At 53.7% G+C, this 19,329-nt stretch overlaps 4 protein-coding genes across 4 annotated transcripts; 3 read left to right on the top strand and 1 right to left on the bottom strand.

The window, feature by feature from the left end:
• Positions 1-140: 140 nt before the first annotated feature.
• Positions 141-1,174, bottom strand: FIBRA_06438 (uncharacterized protein; the record flags this gene model as incomplete). The annotated part of the gene is made up of 7 exons (XM_012328161.1): positions 141-279; positions 330-412; positions 469-498; positions 551-692; positions 746-966; positions 1,022-1,092; positions 1,150-1,174. 7 exons carry the CDS (start codon positions 1,172-1,174, stop codon positions 141-143), a joined length of 711 nt encoding a protein of 236 aa, XP_012183551.1.
• A 3,943-nt stretch (positions 1,175-5,117) lies between these two features.
• Positions 5,118-6,820, top strand: FIBRA_06439 (uncharacterized protein; the record flags this gene model as incomplete). Its single annotated transcript, XM_012328162.1, has 3 exons — positions 5,118-5,301; positions 5,351-5,538; positions 5,591-6,820. 3 exons carry the CDS (start codon positions 5,118-5,120, stop codon positions 6,818-6,820), a joined length of 1,602 nt encoding a protein of 533 aa, XP_012183552.1.
• A 1,641-nt stretch (positions 6,821-8,461) lies between these two features.
• FIBRA_06440 (uncharacterized protein) lies at positions 8,462-9,692 on the top strand (the record flags this gene model as incomplete). The annotated part of the gene is made up of 8 exons (XM_012328163.1): positions 8,462-8,584; positions 8,634-8,671; positions 8,720-8,927; positions 8,984-9,004; positions 9,053-9,146; positions 9,198-9,248; positions 9,301-9,335; positions 9,390-9,692. The coding sequence occupies 8 exons, from the start codon at positions 8,462-8,464 to the stop codon at positions 9,690-9,692; spliced, it is 873 nt and encodes a 290-aa protein (XP_012183553.1).
• Positions 9,693-12,804: 3,112 nt separating this feature from the next.
• On the top strand, positions 12,805-16,627 carry FIBRA_06441 (uncharacterized protein; the record flags this gene model as incomplete). Its single annotated transcript, XM_012328164.1, has 15 exons — positions 12,805-13,045; positions 13,111-13,246; positions 13,304-13,753; positions 13,810-13,893; positions 13,949-14,220; positions 14,276-14,376; positions 14,439-14,510; positions 14,562-14,590; positions 14,652-14,715; positions 14,790-14,926; positions 14,983-15,066; positions 15,126-15,289; positions 15,359-15,843; positions 15,894-16,059; positions 16,107-16,627. 15 exons carry the CDS (start codon positions 12,805-12,807, stop codon positions 16,625-16,627), a joined length of 3,006 nt encoding a protein of 1,001 aa, XP_012183554.1.
• Positions 16,628-19,329: the final 2,702 nt, after the last annotated feature.

A 19,329-nucleotide genomic window follows, 5' to 3' on the forward strand; every position in this document is an offset into this window, starting at 1 on the left:
GACGGTGAAGGGAGGGACGACGACATCGTGGGCGAGACGGGCAGCGTGGTGATGGGCGGCGAGACCGTCTGCTGCCCGTGCGGTCCGGGCCAGTTGGCGGCGAGGTGGAGTATGTGGAACGTCTCCATCTAGCGGGGGCGTTAGCTGTCGCCGGCTGGGGAGAACGCCGCGCCGCGCACCTCGAGGGAGCCGAGGTCCGGGTGCGTCCCTTTGACCTGCTCCAGGAGGCTCTCGTTGTGGTCGGGGAAGGACGTCTGCCTTCCTTGCGAAGAGTAGAAGCTGGGGGGATGGTGTTAGAGGAGTCGACCTGGCGACGCTCGCTCACAGACCTGTCGGCGGACGCGTTCATGATATCGTCCACGACGTGGACCTCCAGGCCACCGGGCCGCGTCCTGCGCAGGGCGCGTTGCAGCTAGGCTCCGCTCGTCAGTGAGCGCACGACGGCGGGAGAATGTGCAGGGAACGCACAGCGGTGTGCAGGTCGCTGTCCGCATCGACCTATGTCCACATGTTGGAGAGGGGAAATGGGCGCACGCCAGACTCAGCTCACCGGTTTACTGATTCTATACGGCGGTTCGCCCGCGCTGCCTCGGGCAAAATCGTAGTCATAGTTCCGTGTGATGGCTATGCTCGACTTTGGGACGACCACCGAGCCCACCGGGACATCAATTAACGCCCCGCAGGAGCCCAGCCTACCGGCTGTCAGTAATTATGCGCCGATAAAATGATGGGGTAATTAATAAACCTGACCACAACCATATCACCGTCGAGGCATTCTCTGACTTCTCGCACAAAGAAATCAGCGTTGGGATGGCCCATGCCTATGCTGACGATCGACACTGGGACGCCGTGGTACCGCCCGGTGATTGTCAGGAAGCCACGTTCGGAGCTGAGTGTGAACGGCACAGGCGAGACGTCCAGGCATGCCGCTATGGACTGGGCCCGCGAGGGCGAGCCGACAGTAATCTGTTGCGCGTGTCAGTGAGTAACGAGGGCGAGTATAAATTCACGGCGGACTTACAATGCGGTTAGCGACCTCCCCTGGACGTATACCGAGATGGTACACGCGTTCGTCCAGGGAGCGAGGAAAATCTGAGATAGCCGAGGAATTAGTGTGAAGTTCGACGATGCGGACCCAGGCAAACATACTGGCGTCCACAATCAAGTCCTTCATCGTCGTGCGGGAATGCTGGCTGTTTATCTCTAATGTTATATGGATTCGTCTACGGTCGCCGCTTTGAACAAGATGGAGGCGTTGGTCCAATAACTGAGCTCGAGTCCGGGCTGACAACTTTTGTTACTCGGCTCGGTCGGTGGCGCAGTGTGACACGTAGCGCACCGTCACGGTCTAGCGCCTGCCGCAGCGGGTGGCGGAACAAACGAACTTGAATGAAAACTTGACGCAAACGACCTCTCCCGCTCGAAAGCCTCGAACGGATGGTTTACTCAGATGTTTGGTAGGTGTTTTCTTTACCGGTGCTACACGGGGATAATGTCAAGTTGAAACTCAACTTACCAGAATATCTGAAATGTAGACGAGACGCTCTGCAGGATTGTCCCGCTGGGCAGAGCCCCCACTGTATGTTCAATCCCTAAACCGATTTTTTTCTTCTAAAACCCGCTGGGTCTTGCGAGAACAGCCAATCAGCGCCTGTGCAATATTTACCCGCATTCGCAGTTTGTGCATTCCCTAGCGGTCCCTAAATTTCCCTCTCGTATGCTTCACTTTGCTGCTCCTGAGCGGACAAGGAAAGGGTGTCGAACCGCCCCCTCCAAGCTCCAAGGCCCAGTCTCAACGTAAGTCTCGTTTTGCGCATTAACGCCGTACGAAAACGAGCGGGCCGTCTGGGCTCCTGCGCTGACCTTCTTCGACAGAAGTTCCTCATGTCGCCGACGTCTTCGGCTATCGGCATGCGGCACACGAACGCGACTTGGAAGTCTCAGGGTGATTAGAGCTCGTGTCGCCACGGCCTTCCATGCACCATTCTGTTTTGTGTATCTTCGCGAGCGGCGTCTCTGCGGTCAGCTTGTGAACGCCTCGTAGGTCTTGCCCCAGAGCTCTCTACTTCCGATCCCCTAATTACGTTGAAGTGGAATCCATCATCTATTTCGCACCCTCGACATCCACGATATGGTCTTGTGCTTCACCTCGAGGTCGTACTAGGGGACACGCGGCATTAGGTTTAATCTTGGACGAGCGTTTTTCGAGCCCTCGTTTCACGACAGTGTTCCGTAGAAGCTCATGAGGCGCTCTCTAGCGAAGCATTTCCCAAACGATTTTTGCACGCCGAATGGCCTGCCCAAATGCGTGATTGTAAATTTGTTTTAGACTGACGCGATTGGGCACCGAAACCACTGAGGTGCGATCAATGCCTCCTTTCTGGTACCATGTTTAGGGCTGTGATTATTTTCAAGCTAATGCACATCATAGGAGGCATCACCTTCGTGCCGCATACGACCTTTACTCCTATATGACGAGACCTGGCCAATTCTGGCGTCTGGAGTTTATCGAACTGATTGACTCGTGTTTTTTAAACCCATCTGCACAACCTGTCTCTTCACACATGCCGATGTCATGTCGCACTGCTGGTGGCGTCTTCCATGCAAGTACGAAACGATCGTCAAACTCGTCACATATCCACAAGTGAGACTAACACTTGCTGCAGACTCCAGCCCAAAAGTGCGGTGTGGATGTGGTGCTGGCTGCCAGAGCCCTGAGTCAGTACACTGAGAAAGCGAGAGATGACGTCAGGTCGCAGCAAGCACAAGACGCTCCGAGGACGTCCGCGAGCATCGTGGTTATCGCCCCGGAGGGTAAGTGAGGGGGGACCTCATGACACTGTATCGGGCGCTGTCTGCTGGTTCTTCGCACCGGAGTAACTCGTCGACATCCCCAGGTGGACCTGATGATCATGGTTCAAGGTCAGCCACATCACATGTACCGTTCGACGTCGCTTGCTTAGGCTATCCACGGTGCTTGCTTAGCGAACACCCAAGCCTTGCGCCAGAGGGCATCGGTCGGGCTCACGCTGTTTCCTCGATCGAATATACGATCCGCGAGCACAAAAACGGGATCACTCGATTCCAAGAGATTGCCGAGTTGCAGGTGCGGAAGGTTTTTGCTGTTCAAGGTCTGCGGTCTTGGTTGACAAGGCTCCCCCGGCACGCCAGCTTCCGCCTGTGGCACTTGCCTGCCCCCAGCCCTGTGATGGCGTTGTTGGCGCGCTTCCTCGCTGTCGCCATATCGGCAGTAATCTGATATCGATACCCTCTTGGATCCGGCACTGCGGGCATACTGTGAAGGAAGGAATGGGACTCTGGGGAGCACGGCGACACAGTTCGTCATCGAGGTCCCCAGGGGGCTGGCCCGACCCCACAGGAATTGTGCGCAGATTGGCTACCAAATGCCATGCCGGTATTGGTACTACCGCGGCGCGCTCTGATCATGGAGAGGCGCTAGAACCGCGGATATGATGGCATTATCAAGATCAAGTGACTTCGACCGTCGATGCTGTTCACACTGGCAGCCGAGTAGTGCTCTCCGTTGGTATGCCTGCGTAACTGCGCACGCCAGGTATGACAGCGTCGGGAGAACCTGTGTGGTAGGCAACCATTCACCGTGACTCAGTCGTGGGCGCGCGGGTCCTCTGTGCGCAGGAACTGGGATGCAAGACCCTCTCTCCATGCGGAGGGAGAATCGATGTAACCAAGCGCTGTCACACCAATGGGGAGGCTGGACTCTCGCACCTAATCGCGTAAGTTTTCTTCCGCAAGCATGTGATGCTTCTGTCAGGGTATTGACGCCGTCCTCAACGATAGTCTATCTCACTGCTTGTTACCGGGATGAAGGTCGCCAGACGGGTACATATTCGTCTCCCTATTTGACGATGCCAGTTCGGCGTTTATGAGAGAGCGTGCGTGAGCCTTCGAAAGTTGGAGATTGCAGCTACGACAATCTAGGGACAGCCATGGCTTCATCGGCTGGGAGCGTAGGGGCGAATAGGATGCGATACCTCGTTACTGGTGCTTGATTGTCATGAAGCGCGTACTGCTGCCGTGCTGGGGTGAATTCGGCCCCATGCCACAGAACCCTAGGAACGTGATGACCGTTCACAAGACGGAAGATACCGACCGGATGCGGCGGTCTACTCGCCCTGCGTTGGGAGTCGGGTGCAAGACGGAGGACACAAGACACAGGTTCGCTGCGTATGGACTAAGGGGACGCCGACGGGTGGCGAGGCATGTTGCCAGCGCGGCGTTGTTCTTGATTTGCCTAAAGCGGAGATGGCAGTGTTCCGGTCAGATTCCGCGAATGCTGAGTGTTTTCCGCCGCGGGCGTGTGTGAGCTCCATGATCTGAGGGATGGCGGCGCGATCCCGAAGCTGCTCAGTGACCCCGGCAGTTCGATTTCTGTGTCTGATACGGCTGCGGCGACTCGGCTCGCCTGGCTTCCTGCCTCCGGGGCACATACGCGCGTGGCAGTCATTGCCAAGCGAGCCGGCGAGGGGATGTTCGCACATGCCAGCTCCGGTGCGCAAACCATAACGGATGGCTCTGTCCTGCAATGTCGTGAGTGCGACCACATCTGCGCTGCCAAGTTGATGCTAGCGTGTCAGGAGACACCTCCCTTCTCGAGCGCTGCTGGCCGGAGAACAAACGCTGGCATCATGACTAACCGGATGCGCAGCCTAGACAGAATCTAAAAAGGCAAACCTCCAGGGCAGATCCGGGGCCTTTTCGCGAAATATTATTCAATTTTGGACAATCCATCTGCGTCCACAACCGTAATTGGAGCGGCGTGCCTGCTTGCACCGGCGGTCTCTGACAGAACATCACCCATTCGAGGTTCGTCAGCATGTATACAAGAGGCCCCTCGACAATCAATATTTCTCCCCTGCTCGGACCCACTATTCAATATTGACTTTGCTCCGACCCTACGGTAGATCTCTCCCGACGCAGCCCGCCCTCACAGTCAATCGGCTTTAGGTGGAGTTTACTCGGACGCCTTAGACAAAACGCTTCTCCTCTGTTCCTACTCCTTGGCTACCCCTTCGCGACATCATCATCTACGATAGGGCCTCTTGCGCTAGACGTCTACAAGCTTTCACTTACGGTCTATGGCATTGATGAGTGGATACAATCAGGGATCGTACTACGGCACACAGGGAGACGTCAGCCTTAGCTATGAGGAACGAGACGAGTGTGGAGCGCACGACCGCGAAGGATCTGTATCCGGCTCAGAGACAAGTTCTGGCTACAATCACTATCTGCACGGTCTGAAGAACGACTTCGACTCGGCAGGTGAGCACCCTCGAGATCTCGAGCCTACGTTCCGGAGACATATGCCCAGACCCAGAGGATCCACACGTTGCATTAACTTCCCAAAGTCTGAATGCTGATGGGACTCCAAAGCGACCGATGAATGCTTTCATGATCTTTGCGCGCAAGCGGCGGCCAGAGATCTCGGCTGCAAACCAAATGATGCGGACGGGAGATGTGAGTAAGATCCTGAGCAAGGAATGGAATAGTATGGTTATGGTGCGTCGTCTCATGCGCTGGTCCTCCCCCGTATTCTGATCTCGTCAACTAGTCTGAGAAAAAGTTTTATCTCGACCAGGCCAAAAAGCTGAAGGATAATTTCAACTTCAAATACCCCGACTATGTATACAGGAGACGGCCCAACAATTCGCGTAAGAAGCGCAAGACGGAGTCGGAGCGCGATTCACCGCCCGGGCCGCTCACTGGGGATAGGGAGGACACCTTCGAGGATGTCTCTCCTGTTGAGCACGACGATTTTGCTACCCATTCTACATCACACGGATACCAGCATCCCACCCACGGCGCAGATTCATCTGCATCGTACAATGGCTCCTCCCCATATAGCAGCCAAAGCAACTTCTTATCATCATCTGCGCTCTCCGAGTCGTCATTAGGCCTCTCGTCTAACAGGTTTGAGCCATCTTCGACCCGTCTCAGGAATTTGTCGTCATCCTCGGACCCTGCATTCGATTCTACACCTTTCGGTGCACATTTGCGTCTTTCTTCCGACTCCGCACTGAACACGGCTGTCCTAACGCAGCACAGTTTGCCGTCTGGTATTGGGGGAGGTGTAACAAGTCAAGGATATCCATCGTCTTTCCCCTCTCACTTGCAGTGGGGGATCAACAGAGATGGTAGTCGAATGGATGCACGGGCGACTTGGCCTATTCTACCTGCGCTCAACACTAACATTGCAGGACAGAGGCTAGGCGACAAGCACACTGCGGCGGTTACCAAACCGGAGACGTACTCCCCGCAGCTGACCCATCGTTCGTGGCCGAGCGCGACGTCCCCAGTTCCATCTAACAGCTCCGCTTCGTCGGCGCACCAATACGCTAACGCGTCTTTTCCTACACTCACGTCCCCGTTCGTACCGAATGAGTCACCGACTCCGCGTAGCGCAGAGGTGCTCCCACCCCATGGTTCTCCCTCCGGCGGCTCGCAGGAGTACAGTTCTACGACGCAGGTGACTCGCAACCTGTCCTCCCTGCCTCGGCAAGGCGATGGATACGAGCAGCGCAGCTTTCCACACTCACATGTTTTACCCTTGCCCTCGACCACCGCGCAGTATGTCTCCCCGGCTGAACACCTGACTCAGTGGCAGGCGCAGTATCGCAGCACTGCTGGGACTCAGCCGCCCGACCCTTCCCCGTTCCCACTTTCGAACCCTTCTATGCATTCTGCCTCTCCTTCGGGCACGTCACCGTCCAGCTCAAGTTCAGGACCGAACTCCGCTGCACAAATGCACTATTGGGAAAGGAGTAGACTCGGCAGACCGTAGGATGCTCTACAGTATACGATCATAATGTCGTCTCCCCGGCGCACCTGGAGTGTAGCGCTGCCCGATATATCGCTCTCCGCTCTCCGCTCTCGCCATCGGACATCGCTTACTTTGCATGCTTTCCTCAGCTATTCGAAACACTTGTAAACCTGGGCAAAGCGACAGGAGGAATGGTTTATTGGTCGATGTCACTAGTGTACCTACTCGCAAGATCTACGCTCGCATTCTGATTACCTCCTTAATTTGTACAATGCGGAACTGCCTGAGTTATCCCCATCAGGTGCGACCACTGACGAAGGGCGGTGCAAGGGCGGGATCTCGTCAAGTCGAGCTGCCAGTGCCACGAGCCTTGCGTGGATAAGGGCAAGGTCCGCTTTTAGTCGAGCGTCTACTGGTAGGGTCGCATGACATTTGCTCGGTCGCTAACGTGTTTGTTCGGCGCTGCAGACCCAAAGCCAGAAGTCATATGGCGGCTGCTGTTAATGGAGGTTTCGCTGAAATGGGCACTGCGTGGAGCAAGGAGCCGAAAGAGAGACTCGGGTGGCATGGGACGTGGCATCGAGGCCCTGGTGTCGATGCCACCCAGAGTGCTCGACCGCCCACCGCGCGCCAGACCGAAGATCGTGCAGAGGCCTGTTTACAACGAATTGGATCCAAGGCTCCGGGTCGTTCGCATGCCCAGAAGCCACGCAAGAGAGCCCTGGCAGTGTCAAATCCCGGACGATCACCGTTTCTGCCGACCTGGAGCTTTCCGACTGCGTAATCCGCCACCAGCTTCGATCTCTCAGAAGCGAGACCGTATCAAGGCGGAACGAGCTCGTCACAGCGGCCAGCCACGGGGTGGGCGTGCGCTCCATGCGGGCGTTGCCTGCGGGATGGCATGCGTGGCAAGACAAGCCCAGCGACGAACGACAATAATTATAGGGCCGTCGCTGTGTGGCGACCACGGCGGATTTAGGTCGAGCGAAAAACGCTTTGACGTTTGAGTGTGGGTGACAGTGAGATGGTAATAGGCTCAGCAACACTGGGAGCTCTGCAGACTTGGTGCGACTCTATCCGTCACATCTGAATGGCTGAAATTGTAAGACCCCGCAGTGTGGCTTTGCTTTCTATCTACCATCGATGCGATCTGTTCACCTTTGAGCCACCACACGCCAGCCACTCACATGTTCAGGGTTCCCAATACCGACATCCAAATATGTTCGCCGCGCATGTCTCGTGTTTACGTTAAAGTACAGCGCCGCACTAACTTGACGGCCAGATTTTCTGTCTGTCGTCAAGATGAAGAATTCAGTAACACGGCATGTTTTTGTTAGCTACATCACGGACCTCAGGTACTACGGCCCATAAAAGAGACAAGGGAAATACCGATCTGCCAGAAATCGTTGCAGATAGATACCGAGGAATAATTGAATTCAAAGCTTTTTCCGACAAGTTTGTGGGGAGAAACTTTCACATTATCGTGATCGAAACTGATCGCGACGAACCGTGAACACGTGAACACGTGACCAACAGACCCGAACTGTGGCTGTAGGGCGCTCGGGCTGCCTTCGGGCACTCGGTGTTTCAGCGCCTCAGCTCTGGCTTTAGTAGCGGCAGCCGTATGAGTTGTTGAATCCCTTCCTGAACGAACTTTCAGATATGGCTTATGTATCACCTGTCGCGCACTCTACCTCCATATTCAAGGATGATCTCTTCAAGGGGAAGGTTCTGTTTTGCACAGGCGGAGGCTCTGGAATATGCAAGGCAATGACAGAGACAATGGTCAGCGCGAGTGCGACGCATTCATTGGTTTTACTTACCTTTCACGAAGATGCGTCACGGAGCAGACGCGTGCATCGTAGGACGCAAGTGAGTCTTGTCGTATTCCATTAGAAATGCTCGACTTACCCTTCTCAGACTCGACCGCCTTAATGCGAGCGCAGGCGAACTCGCCAAAGCCACCGGGAAACGATGTATTGCCGCTCAGGGTGACGTGAGGAACCCCGAGCAGCTGAAGAGTGCTGTAGCGAAGACGATGGAAGCGTTCGGTCGCATTGATTTCGTCATTTGCGGCGAGTCCCTTCTGTTTGTGCCCGTTGTTGGCTGCTTGAATTTGCGCGAACAGGTGCCGCTGGAAACTTCCTTGCCCCCATCTCAGGGCTGTCCGAGAATGCGTTCAAGACCGTTGTCGATATTGATACCGTACGCGGAAGATGTCCTAAAGGGACGCGTATCTGACTTCTTGTCCAGATTGGGACGTACAATACCATAAAGGCAACCATTGCGTACGTGCGGGCATCCAAAGGATCTTATATTCATGTCAGTGCCACTCTGCACTACAAAGGTCAGTTGATAGAGCTCTTGAAGCTTGATGTGTAATTTCATCATTCTGCAGCCACGCCTTTCCAGGTGCACGTTTCTGCCGCCAAAGCGGCAGTGGACGCCAGTAAGTATGTCAAGCGACGTTCAACAAGATATAACTGACCGAGCGTTGTCAGCTTCCGCTGTTCTTGCGGTTGAGGAAGGCCCACACGTGAGTCCGAAGAACTATCCATTATGGGACCCTGTGCTGACTGTTTCCAACTAGGGTGTTCGGTCCAATGTCATTGCCCCTGGACCTATAGGCGGAACTGAGGGTGTTGACCGTCTCCAAACCAAGGACAAACTGAATGGTGGCATATCATCTCGTATCCCCCTCGGCCGTCTCGGGCACTTAAACGACATTGCAAATACCACGGTATTCCTCTTCAGTGATGCTGCCAGCTTTATTACTGGTCAAGTGATAGCTGTCGATGGAGGAAGCGAGCCGTTGCGCACCGTCGGGCTGCCTTATCCCCAGTGTGTACTAGACCCAGCATCTGTCAAGGATATGATCAAACCCCGGCTGTAAACTTATGCGTTGGGCGGCCGTTCTGGGAGAGGGTTTGTGTTGTGACTTGGCACATATGTTTTTGCATGCAGTCCGTCGGCGGCCAGTCGTAATCGTTTATCCAAGTCTGTGAGTGCACCTACAGTTGACTCAGACAGTCCTGTGTTCATTCAACTCCCGCAGGTGTGGGGATCTCTGCGGTTCCCCGATGTGGTGATCTCCCTACCTCCCGCGCCACTATGTTTACGATCTACGCTCTCGATCTCAATTCAATACTTGCTTTGTGTGTCTACCACCAATCCCCGGAGTGATCAGGTCTGCTTGGCGTTATCTGCGAAGCTGGCGGTGCCATAAGCTAGCTCTTCTCCCACCTTCCCAATTCATTCCGGCTAAACGCGAGAACCTCAAAATGCTATTGCGATCTACAATATCTTATACAATTGTGCCTGGTATTCAGTCTCCTTGATTAGGTGCTATCGAGTATCCTCGTGGCCTCCGATGGCTGATGACGACAGCGGGCACCGAAGAGAAGCCGCCAATTCGCTTAGCCGCCGGGCGCAGCGCAGGAGAGCTCGGTGGAACGATCACAAGGTCATGCGGAGCTTGCATTCCAGGTCAATGCGCGGACGAGAGATGGAAATAGCCCAGATCATCTCTCGCCATAAGAAGGGCACGGACATGCAGCTGAAGAACATCTGAAGGTACTGGCGATCGAAGGTACGGAGCCAGAATCTGATGAAAAGCAGCTTACAACATGCGACCGTCCGGATTGTCACGGCGAGCGTGCTCGCTCAGCTCCTCTCCCACGAGGCATTAGTTGCGGCGATGAAATGATTCTTCGCCCCTGAGGAGTGCTGCATGCAGAGAACGTGCAATGCGGGGACACTAAAGCGACCCGTAGCTTATGGAAGCTGCTCATCTCCTGCTGCCCGTCAGATGATACAGATAGGATGGACTCGTGGTGCAGCTTCAGCCTTGAGGCGTACATTTCAGGACGTAAACCGAGAAGACTCTGCATCCGCCGTTGGCGCTGCGGGAGCCGTGCTGAGGCGGCGTGCTGGGAGTCCGGGTGAGCGCAGTGTGTTCCGGAACGCCAGAGAGCCAGGATAGTGGGGATGCAGAACCCGTGCGCAAGACAGCCGCCAAGCGGAGGGTCGGCAGTGAGGTGGCTTGTCTCCGCAGGCACCTGAGCTTCGTTGCGGAGCCGCACCGGAACGTATGTGTGACCAGGCGACATGTCGGGCGCGATCAACTCTCAGGCACGGTGGCGACGGCGCATCCCATTGTCATGAAGAAAGGAAGTTTACAAGCAATGTGGACTGTACCCTGTTAAAACATACTCCGGATTCCCCAGACTCTCGCACAGACATGTGGAGAAGAGATATCCGGACTCCAGGGTCTGGCTTCTCGGCATCAAGCGAGGGGTCGAAGGACGATTCCATGACCTGCGTTTCTGGACCACCATGGGTAGCGTGGAGAAGTCTGATACCAAAACACGACAAACCTATAGCGCCCGGCGCTCTTCCAGCAAAGGCAAATTTGGACCTCTAGTGTGGTAAACTAGCTTACACGGAGAGGCCTCCATCTTCTTCATAGTCGGAGTGAGTACCTGGGTGGTGAGCTTACTGGACATGGTCACTCTCGCGGTATGAGTGGAGCGATATCCTAGTTGCCGTTCAAGTGATTGCCATGCATCTTGCTTGATCCCAGAGGCAAGGCTCCAATGACGAGGATTAGGCGGAATCCCAACGTTCTCGCAGCCATGTAGCCCACTTGCGCTACATATGCGAATGCTGCTGCGCCCCTTCGAGAATTAGCGTACTGGCAAGTGGAGGAACGAAAATAGATGACTAGGCTTTTTCTAGATGCCGACGAAGCTTGAACAATCTTTCAAGCCATGCAAACATAAGACAAGTCGTTGATGCAGAATAAAACGTACTACGCACCGCAGAACAGACGGTGCAGCTGCAGGACTAGTGGCTATTCTAACCTAGTAGGGTACTCGCCACAGACTGTCATCTAAGACAGAAGATATGTTTTAGTACTAACTGATCATCAGTAGCAGTTCTGAGTCTCGTCTTGAATCCCAGTGAGAATCGACATGAATTAAAATGAGAAACTGTGTCACTCAATGAGAGAAAATGAGATAAACCGAATTGGCACGAATTACCTAATTCAGCTTTCTTCACGCGTTTTCAACGCAACTTGTTGAGTGACCCAGTTTCTCAATTTAATTAATGCCACTTTTCACTGGGAGCGCTTGAATGCTCGCTGCTAATAAGAGTTAGAGACGCTTTCAACTCATCCCGCGGGCAATGGCCCAAGATCGCCGGGCGTCGAACATGGACTCGGAGAAAACGACAGCGCCCCTCCGCCGGGTTCGGAGCTCAAATACATTTTCGGACATTGCGGCAACATCCGTGGAGCCAATCAGCGACTGCAAATCACCTATGTTTGGCAACCGAGCACTCTCAGAATTCGAGCCCCGAACGCAAGGGAACTCGCAATCTCGTGCGAGCCGTGTCTTGTTTGGCGGACATCGAGTATTGCCGTGTGGTTGAAGCTCAAGCACGCCGTGTTTTAGATACAAGAACACGGCAAACGAGCCTATTAGATTACTGTCAATCTGTAACATTCGGCGGCCGAAATGATGCCAGAAAATTGGGGAAAATGCGATATGTTCTGCCAGGCATATGTTCGGCCCGTGTTCGACGGCCGGACTTCGCGGGCTTGGCCTGAACTTGAAGCAACTGAAACATCCTGTGTCTTTTTGAATCTGTCGAGTGACTCACCTTTATCTCCCAAGTCCAGACGAACTTATAATACGGCTATTCGAATGAAGGATATTCAGCTTCAAGATATAACAGCCCTAAGAACTTGTGCTTTGGCCGCGTACCCCTCAGGCTCACGGTGAGTGCATTCGTTGAACGAGAGTCAGCGCTGGGCAGACACCGAACTTGGTTCGAAAATTCGGCAATACCTGTTTGTATGAGTGAATTGTGAGCACCGCTCGGACACTTCAGGGTCGGCATTACATACTCGCTTCGCTTCGATGCTGTCATGAGACCATTGGTGGCGAATTCAGGATGCGGCCCCGTTTATCTCCCCAACCAGCTGACATCGACTTGGCGCGATGTCGGGAGTGCATCCTACAGCTTCAAAAACTCGTCGCCAGTCTCCTCAAGCTGGGAGAACGGACCAGCCGCCTCGAGAGTCTAACCTCACCTCGGTAGCCACGATGGTTGTTGCTATCTGTGTGGCGATTGCTGCCCTTGCAGCTGCTGTCTTAGCGGAGCACCCTCTCTTCAATGAGCACAACAAACGCTCACTTGATGAGAGTGCAGAGTTTTCTCTCAACGTGTCTTCTTGCCCAGGTAAGCTGTCAAAATTTGCATCCCTGTATAGGTACAAAAGTACTGAGAGTGTCGTGATTGCTTAGGCTACACTCTATCATCATTGGAAGAATCTGCAGTCGGACTCACCGCACACCTGGCCCTCGCTGGTCCTTCATGTGATGCTTTCGGACATGATATTGCCGACCTCACACTCCAGGTTACCTATGAGTCAGACAAGAGGTCAGCAGAACCAACTCTAGTTGGTGCATTCGCTCATCTTGTGATGATTGAGTATAGGCTGCACGTGAACATCTTCGATACGGCCAACTTACAATTCACCATTCCGCCTTTTGTTGTGCCTCTGTCATCGCCGCCGACGGAAGATTTCACGAAGACCTCTGACCTTGTGTTCAACTATGATTCTAACCCTTTCGCGTTTTGGATCACACGCCGCTCTGATCCGGATGCCATGCCCTTATTCGACACGAGGGCGAGCTCCCTACCGTCCACGCCGATTTCGTCGGTGTCTGCGGGCGCGAGTACGGTATCGCTCGATGGTTTCCCACTTGTATTCGAAGATCAGTATCTGCAACTGACGTCGGCGCTTCCGTTTGGCACGAACATCTATGGCTTAGGCGAAGTCGTGGCAACCAGTGGATTTCGGCGAGATATTGGCACCGGTGGTGGGGTAGGAACGATCCAGACGATGTGGGCACGGGATGATGCGGATCCCTTGAACCAAAACATGTCCGTAAATATGTGGCCGCATTCGATGTGCGCTTGTTGACTAACTCTTTGGATAGCTATGGGTCGCACCCCATCTATGTCGAACATAGGTATAACGAGACCACACAAAAGGCCCAATCGCACGGTGTCTTCTTATTCAGGTATGTTCGCTTCTACTGCGCAAATTACAAGTCTGAACTGATTTGGTTCGGTTAGCGCATCCGGGTCAGACATACTTTTGGTCACTCCACCATCGTCACCAGTTTCTCTCGTACAATACCGTCTCATTGGAGGAACGCTCGATTTCTACTTCTTCTCTGGACCTAGTTCACATGAAGTCATAGAGCAATACGGTGAGCTCATTGGCCTGCCAACATGGCAGCCAGTGTTTGGATTCGGATTCCATCTTTGTAGGTGGGGATATGAGAACCTCACTGTAACCAGGGACCAAGTTATCAGAATGCGGGAGGCCAATATCCCACTGGAAGGTTGGATAACTTCTACGTCCGCATTATCTCAGGTGCTTACATGTTCGTGTAACAGTGATGTGGAACGACATTGACTTGTATCACGCTGTGCGGGACTTTACATCTGATCCCGTCTCGTTCCCTGGGAATGAGATGCGGGAGTTTATTAAAGAATTGGTATGGCAGCGATGCTCTGATACTGGTCCCGGATGCGAACTGAATTGTTGGCCTGTTTCTAGGCTGAAAATCATCAACACTATATTCCCATCGTCGATGCTGCCGTAGCTAAGCAAGTCAATGCTACCGATATCGTGCGTCTCGCGCGAACCTTGTCTTACTAGCCCGCCTGATCCTGCGAATAGTATGATCCATATACAAGAGGTGTGGAGCTGTACGTCGAGTGCCTTAGGCTTGATAGGTGCTATAGTAATGATGATTCTTTTATCTCGCAGCGATGTTTGGATGAAGAACCCCGATGGGTCGGAATACGTCGGCGAAGTTTGGCCCGGTTACACGGTGAGTGCCTGGCGGACTCGAATTCACTGTTTTCGATGGGTTGCTCACTCCTTGTGCCGCATCTGTGCCTATAGGTGTTTCCAGACTGGTTCTCCAATTCCACCCAGGGATATTGGGAGGAAGCGCTGAGAAATTGGTCCCACGGCGGGATCGAATTCTCGGGGATTTGGCTGGATATGAACGAGGTGTCTTCTTTCTGCGACTATTCATGGTCAGCTGAGAGGCGGCATTGCTTTCGTCGGAGATGGTGCTGACGCATGTTGGTAGTGGGACTGGAGCTGACCTGTCGACACCACCCCCGATATTGCTTCCCGGGGAGCCGGGCGACCTCGTGACGGCGTATCCGGAAGGGTGGGTGCAATATTCTCGTTGTGTAAACCGTGGTGTAAGAGGAACTTACCGTGCTTCAGGTACAACGCGACGGTCTGGGGACCCAGTGGTAACATGACCATCAACGGGACATTGACATATGGCGTGGACAGCTCCGCGGTTTCTGCTTTAGACAAGCGTGGGATAGGTGCTGGAGATCAACCCGGCGTCAACCTGAATTATCCCCCGTACGCCATACACAATGGTGGGTTGGAGCTGACCCAAACTTCGCTTGTCTTGCGCTAACGATGTTTGTGGTGCGTATCCTTGGAAGGTTTCGGTCCCTTGAATGTTCATACCATTGCCACAAACGCCACGCATGCGGGTGGATATGTTGAGCTTGACGTGCACAATATGTGGGGGCTTATGGAAGAGAAAGCTACGCATATGGCGGTGCAAGAAATCCTCGGCACCCGTCCGTTCCTCATCAGTCGGTCGACCTTCCCTAGCTCAGGAAGGTGGTCTGGTCACTGGCTTGGCGACAACTACAGCAAATGGAATTACATGCACTATAACATCCAAGGCGCGCTTCAATTCCAAGTTTTCCAAATTCCGATGGTCGGTGCGGACACATGCGGATTTACTGGTAACACGGACGAGGAACTGTGCAACCGTTGGATGCAGCTGTCGGCGTTCATGCCTTTCTACAGGAACCATAATCAATTAGGTGCAATTCCGCAGGAGCCGTACCGCTGGGACAGTGTAGCGAGCGCATCGCGCACTGCAATTGCCATCAGATATTCGTTGCTTCCGTACTGGGTAAGGGATTTGTATATTCTATTTTATTCTGACTGAATACCTCTGTATAGTACACGCTGTTTGCCAATGTCTCATCGCACGGAACACCTGTCATTCGCGCTCTATTCTATGAGTTCCCGAACGAGCCCGAATTGTTCTCCATCGACAGCCAGTACCTGATTGGGCGTGATATTCTCGTCACTCCCGTGTTGACGCCGAATGTGTCGTCGGTGGAAGGTATGTCTAATGTCTGTGTTCAGATGCTCAGCTGACCTTTGCGACAGGCATATTCCCCGGGAGAGGCCAGACCATCTGGCGCGACTGGTACACGCACGAAGTAGTCAATGCAAGTGTGGGCGGCAACACGACTCTCGATGCACCAATCGGACATATCAATGTTCACATCCGCGATGGCTCAGCCATTCTTCTGCATGCACAACCTGCGTACACTATAGCAGAGACCCAAGCTGGCCCATACAATCTACTTATCTCCCTGTCCGCTGACGGGTACGCGTTCGGTACCGCCTATATTGACGACGGAAAGACCATCCCGCCGACGCCCAACACCACTCTGACTTTCGAGGTCTCGGACGGTGTTCTGCACATCTCTAACAACGGGTCGTACGATGTTGCGCAAAAGCTCGACTCCGTGACGATTCTTGGCACAGCCGACGTCGGACCGTCGATGGTAATGGTCCAGGGGGAGCAGAGTGCACACTGGGAGTTCAACGAGGGCAAAGAAGAGCTCATCATCTCCAACCTGGATCTTGACCTGAACACCGCCGCATTTATCTCGTGGGCGTGATCGCGGAGCCCATCGCTGGGATTGCGGCTAGCTATTGAATCGAGACCTGCTTGTTTTCATTCCCAGTCCCGGTTAATCCACGGCATACGCTGGCGGGAGATCAAAAGCGGGACCAGATCATCTACTGGAGATCATTGTTGGTCCCCGGTTGTATATTCCCTTATCATATGCTTGAATGACAGTGTCATGATTGCGAGCGGTCCAAGTTTGCGCTGTACCAACAGATACGAATGTGTTCGAATAATAAGAACGCAATACCTTAGTACTAACTCATCTCAGACTTCAACATTTTCTAATCTGAGCGCGGACAACGTCAGGGGCTGGTCCGAGGGCGCAGATACCGATCGGGACACGACAAAAGGTTTGTGCCGCTGGGTGCGTTCTACACGGTTCTTCGTTTCATGGCTGCAGAGGCATATAGTCTAAACCTCCCCGACCGATATACCATGCCAAAGGGCTCCCATTTATTAGCAACGAGTGTACAATACGTTCGAGCGAATCATCGGCGAGCGTAACTTGTTCAGCCGCGGTCTTCTCGAATACGGCTTGGTGTAAATTCTCAGAGACATTGGTGGATACGGGTGTGAATGGCCCAACCTCTCTTCGAATCCGATCAGCATTCAATCTTGAGCGTGGCCACAACACTTGAGAATTGGCACTGCGCATGGACATGTGCATAGAGCTGACCAAGGCACGGCCAGAAACTTGGGCAAAAGATCGATGCGTGGATGCGCTTTAAACCCAATAGATGGTTGCCTCAAGATTTCAACAGGATTTCAAGGCAACAGACCTCCAAGAAACTGCTGGATGATGCTCTCTCCAAAGAGGCGGTGTCTGTTCATAGCCAGCAACATTCAACACTTGGAGGTAGCAAAGGACTTATTACGTGATCGCGGCGAGTTCGCGTTCTTCCCAAACGTCCACAAACGATTGTACTGCAAAGGTCTCCTTTATCCACTCTTTTTTTCTTTCCAGCCCACTCCGCAAAGAGAAGCCGCCTGAATTACTCGGGACGTACCCGTAATAGCGAAACGCCGGAGCAGGTATCGTCGTTTCCCGGGAGTTGAATTAGATAGACACCAGACAAAAGGATAAAGCAACGAGAAAAATGAGCCTGCCACTCTGTAGGGCGGACATTATGCTCACCAATTATAAAATTATGAGAATGCTATAAATGAAGAGCCACCGGCAGATCAGTCCCCATAAATCTCACAGGCAAGTAGACCGAGAGGAATGATTTCCCTTGGACGCCATCGTTTGTGTGTCAAAATACCAGGAATATAGTCCGATGTTTATTCACCAATCAGATCGGATTAAGCGAACGCTTGAACGCAATGGCCAAGCACTCACGAGCAGAAAGATACCAAACGTTGCAAAGGGATGCAATTTTTACGTAGGTCGCGGTACTCGTATTTGTGAATTCCGCCAGCATGATTGACGACCCCTGAGGGTATAAGAACTGCATCTGGTGTAAGTATGTTGAGTGAATATTCTCTGAGACGCCGACGACGGTCAGATTGCTGTAGAGGGTTCTTTCATACAGCGATCTGACCGTCGTCAGCGTCTCAGAGAACATTCACTCAACATACTTACACCAGAGGGACTTTGTGCGCTACAGCTCATGTTCGAGACTATGGACCTGGAGAAGGTACTGTAGAACTCGGACAGCCGCTGAACTCATGCCGCAGGCGTTTTTGTCGGTGGGTGCATGGCACGTGACAAAGTAGAACTCGGATAGCCGCTGAACTCATGCCGCAGGCGTTTTTGTCGATGGGTACATGTCACGTGACAAAAACGTCTTGCGAAAAAAAAGTACGAGGCTGGTCCAGCCACTTCAAACTCTGTTTTATTCCAAAGTCCACCATGGCGGTCACACCAAATGGCACTGCTGACGCCCCAATAGAGATCTCGTCAATCCCAACGGTCGTCGGAATCAACTTTGGCAACTCTTATGCCTCAATCGCGGTCCTGACGAAGGTATCTACCACCGCTGCACGCTGAAATGCGATGTGTGTTCACAGTTGTGCTCAGGAAGGATCTGCTGACTGCATAGCAAACGAAGATGGAGAGCGTCAGATCGCTTGTGCCATTTCGTTCCATGGCGAGGAGATGGTGAGTCTGACCGCCCCTCGAGACTCCCGGATGCACTGACCCCATCTGCGCCAGTACATCGGCAACCAGGCAAAGCACCAGCTCGTGAAGAACGCACAAAACACGATCACCGGGTTCCGCAACCTCCTTGGAAAAAGGTGTGTAGCCGTTCGTTTATTCAGTCCAAGTTTGGGAGCCGATCCCCCCCGTCAGGTTCTCTGAGCTGCCATCGAACAAACTCTCCGTCTCCGCACCCGTGATCCAACACCCGGAGCAGCCAGATGTGCCCGCATACAGGGTCCAGGTGCTCCAGGCAGCGCCGACCCCGCTGACCACGACCGCGACGAACACGCCTGCTGCGTCGCACGCCGCCACCCCCCGATCGGAGCCCATACCCGCCGAACGCATCCTGACCGTCTCCGAGGTGGCCACGATTTTCCTCAAGTCGCTCGTCCAATCCGCAGAAGACTTCCTCGGCAAGAAGGTCCAGGGCGCGGTCGTCAGCGTGCCCGCTTGGTTCGACGACGCGCAGCGGGCCGCACTCGAAACGGCCGCGGAGGACGCCGGCCTCAAGGTGCTGCAGCTGCTCGACTCAGCCGCCGCCGCCGCCG

Source organism: Fibroporia radiculosa (assembly GCF_000313525.1).
Source record: "Fibroporia radiculosa TFFH 294 genomic supercontigs, scaffold7029, whole genome shotgun sequence".
Lineage (NCBI taxonomy): Eukaryota > Fungi > Basidiomycota > Agaricomycetes > Polyporales > Fibroporiaceae > Fibroporia > Fibroporia radiculosa.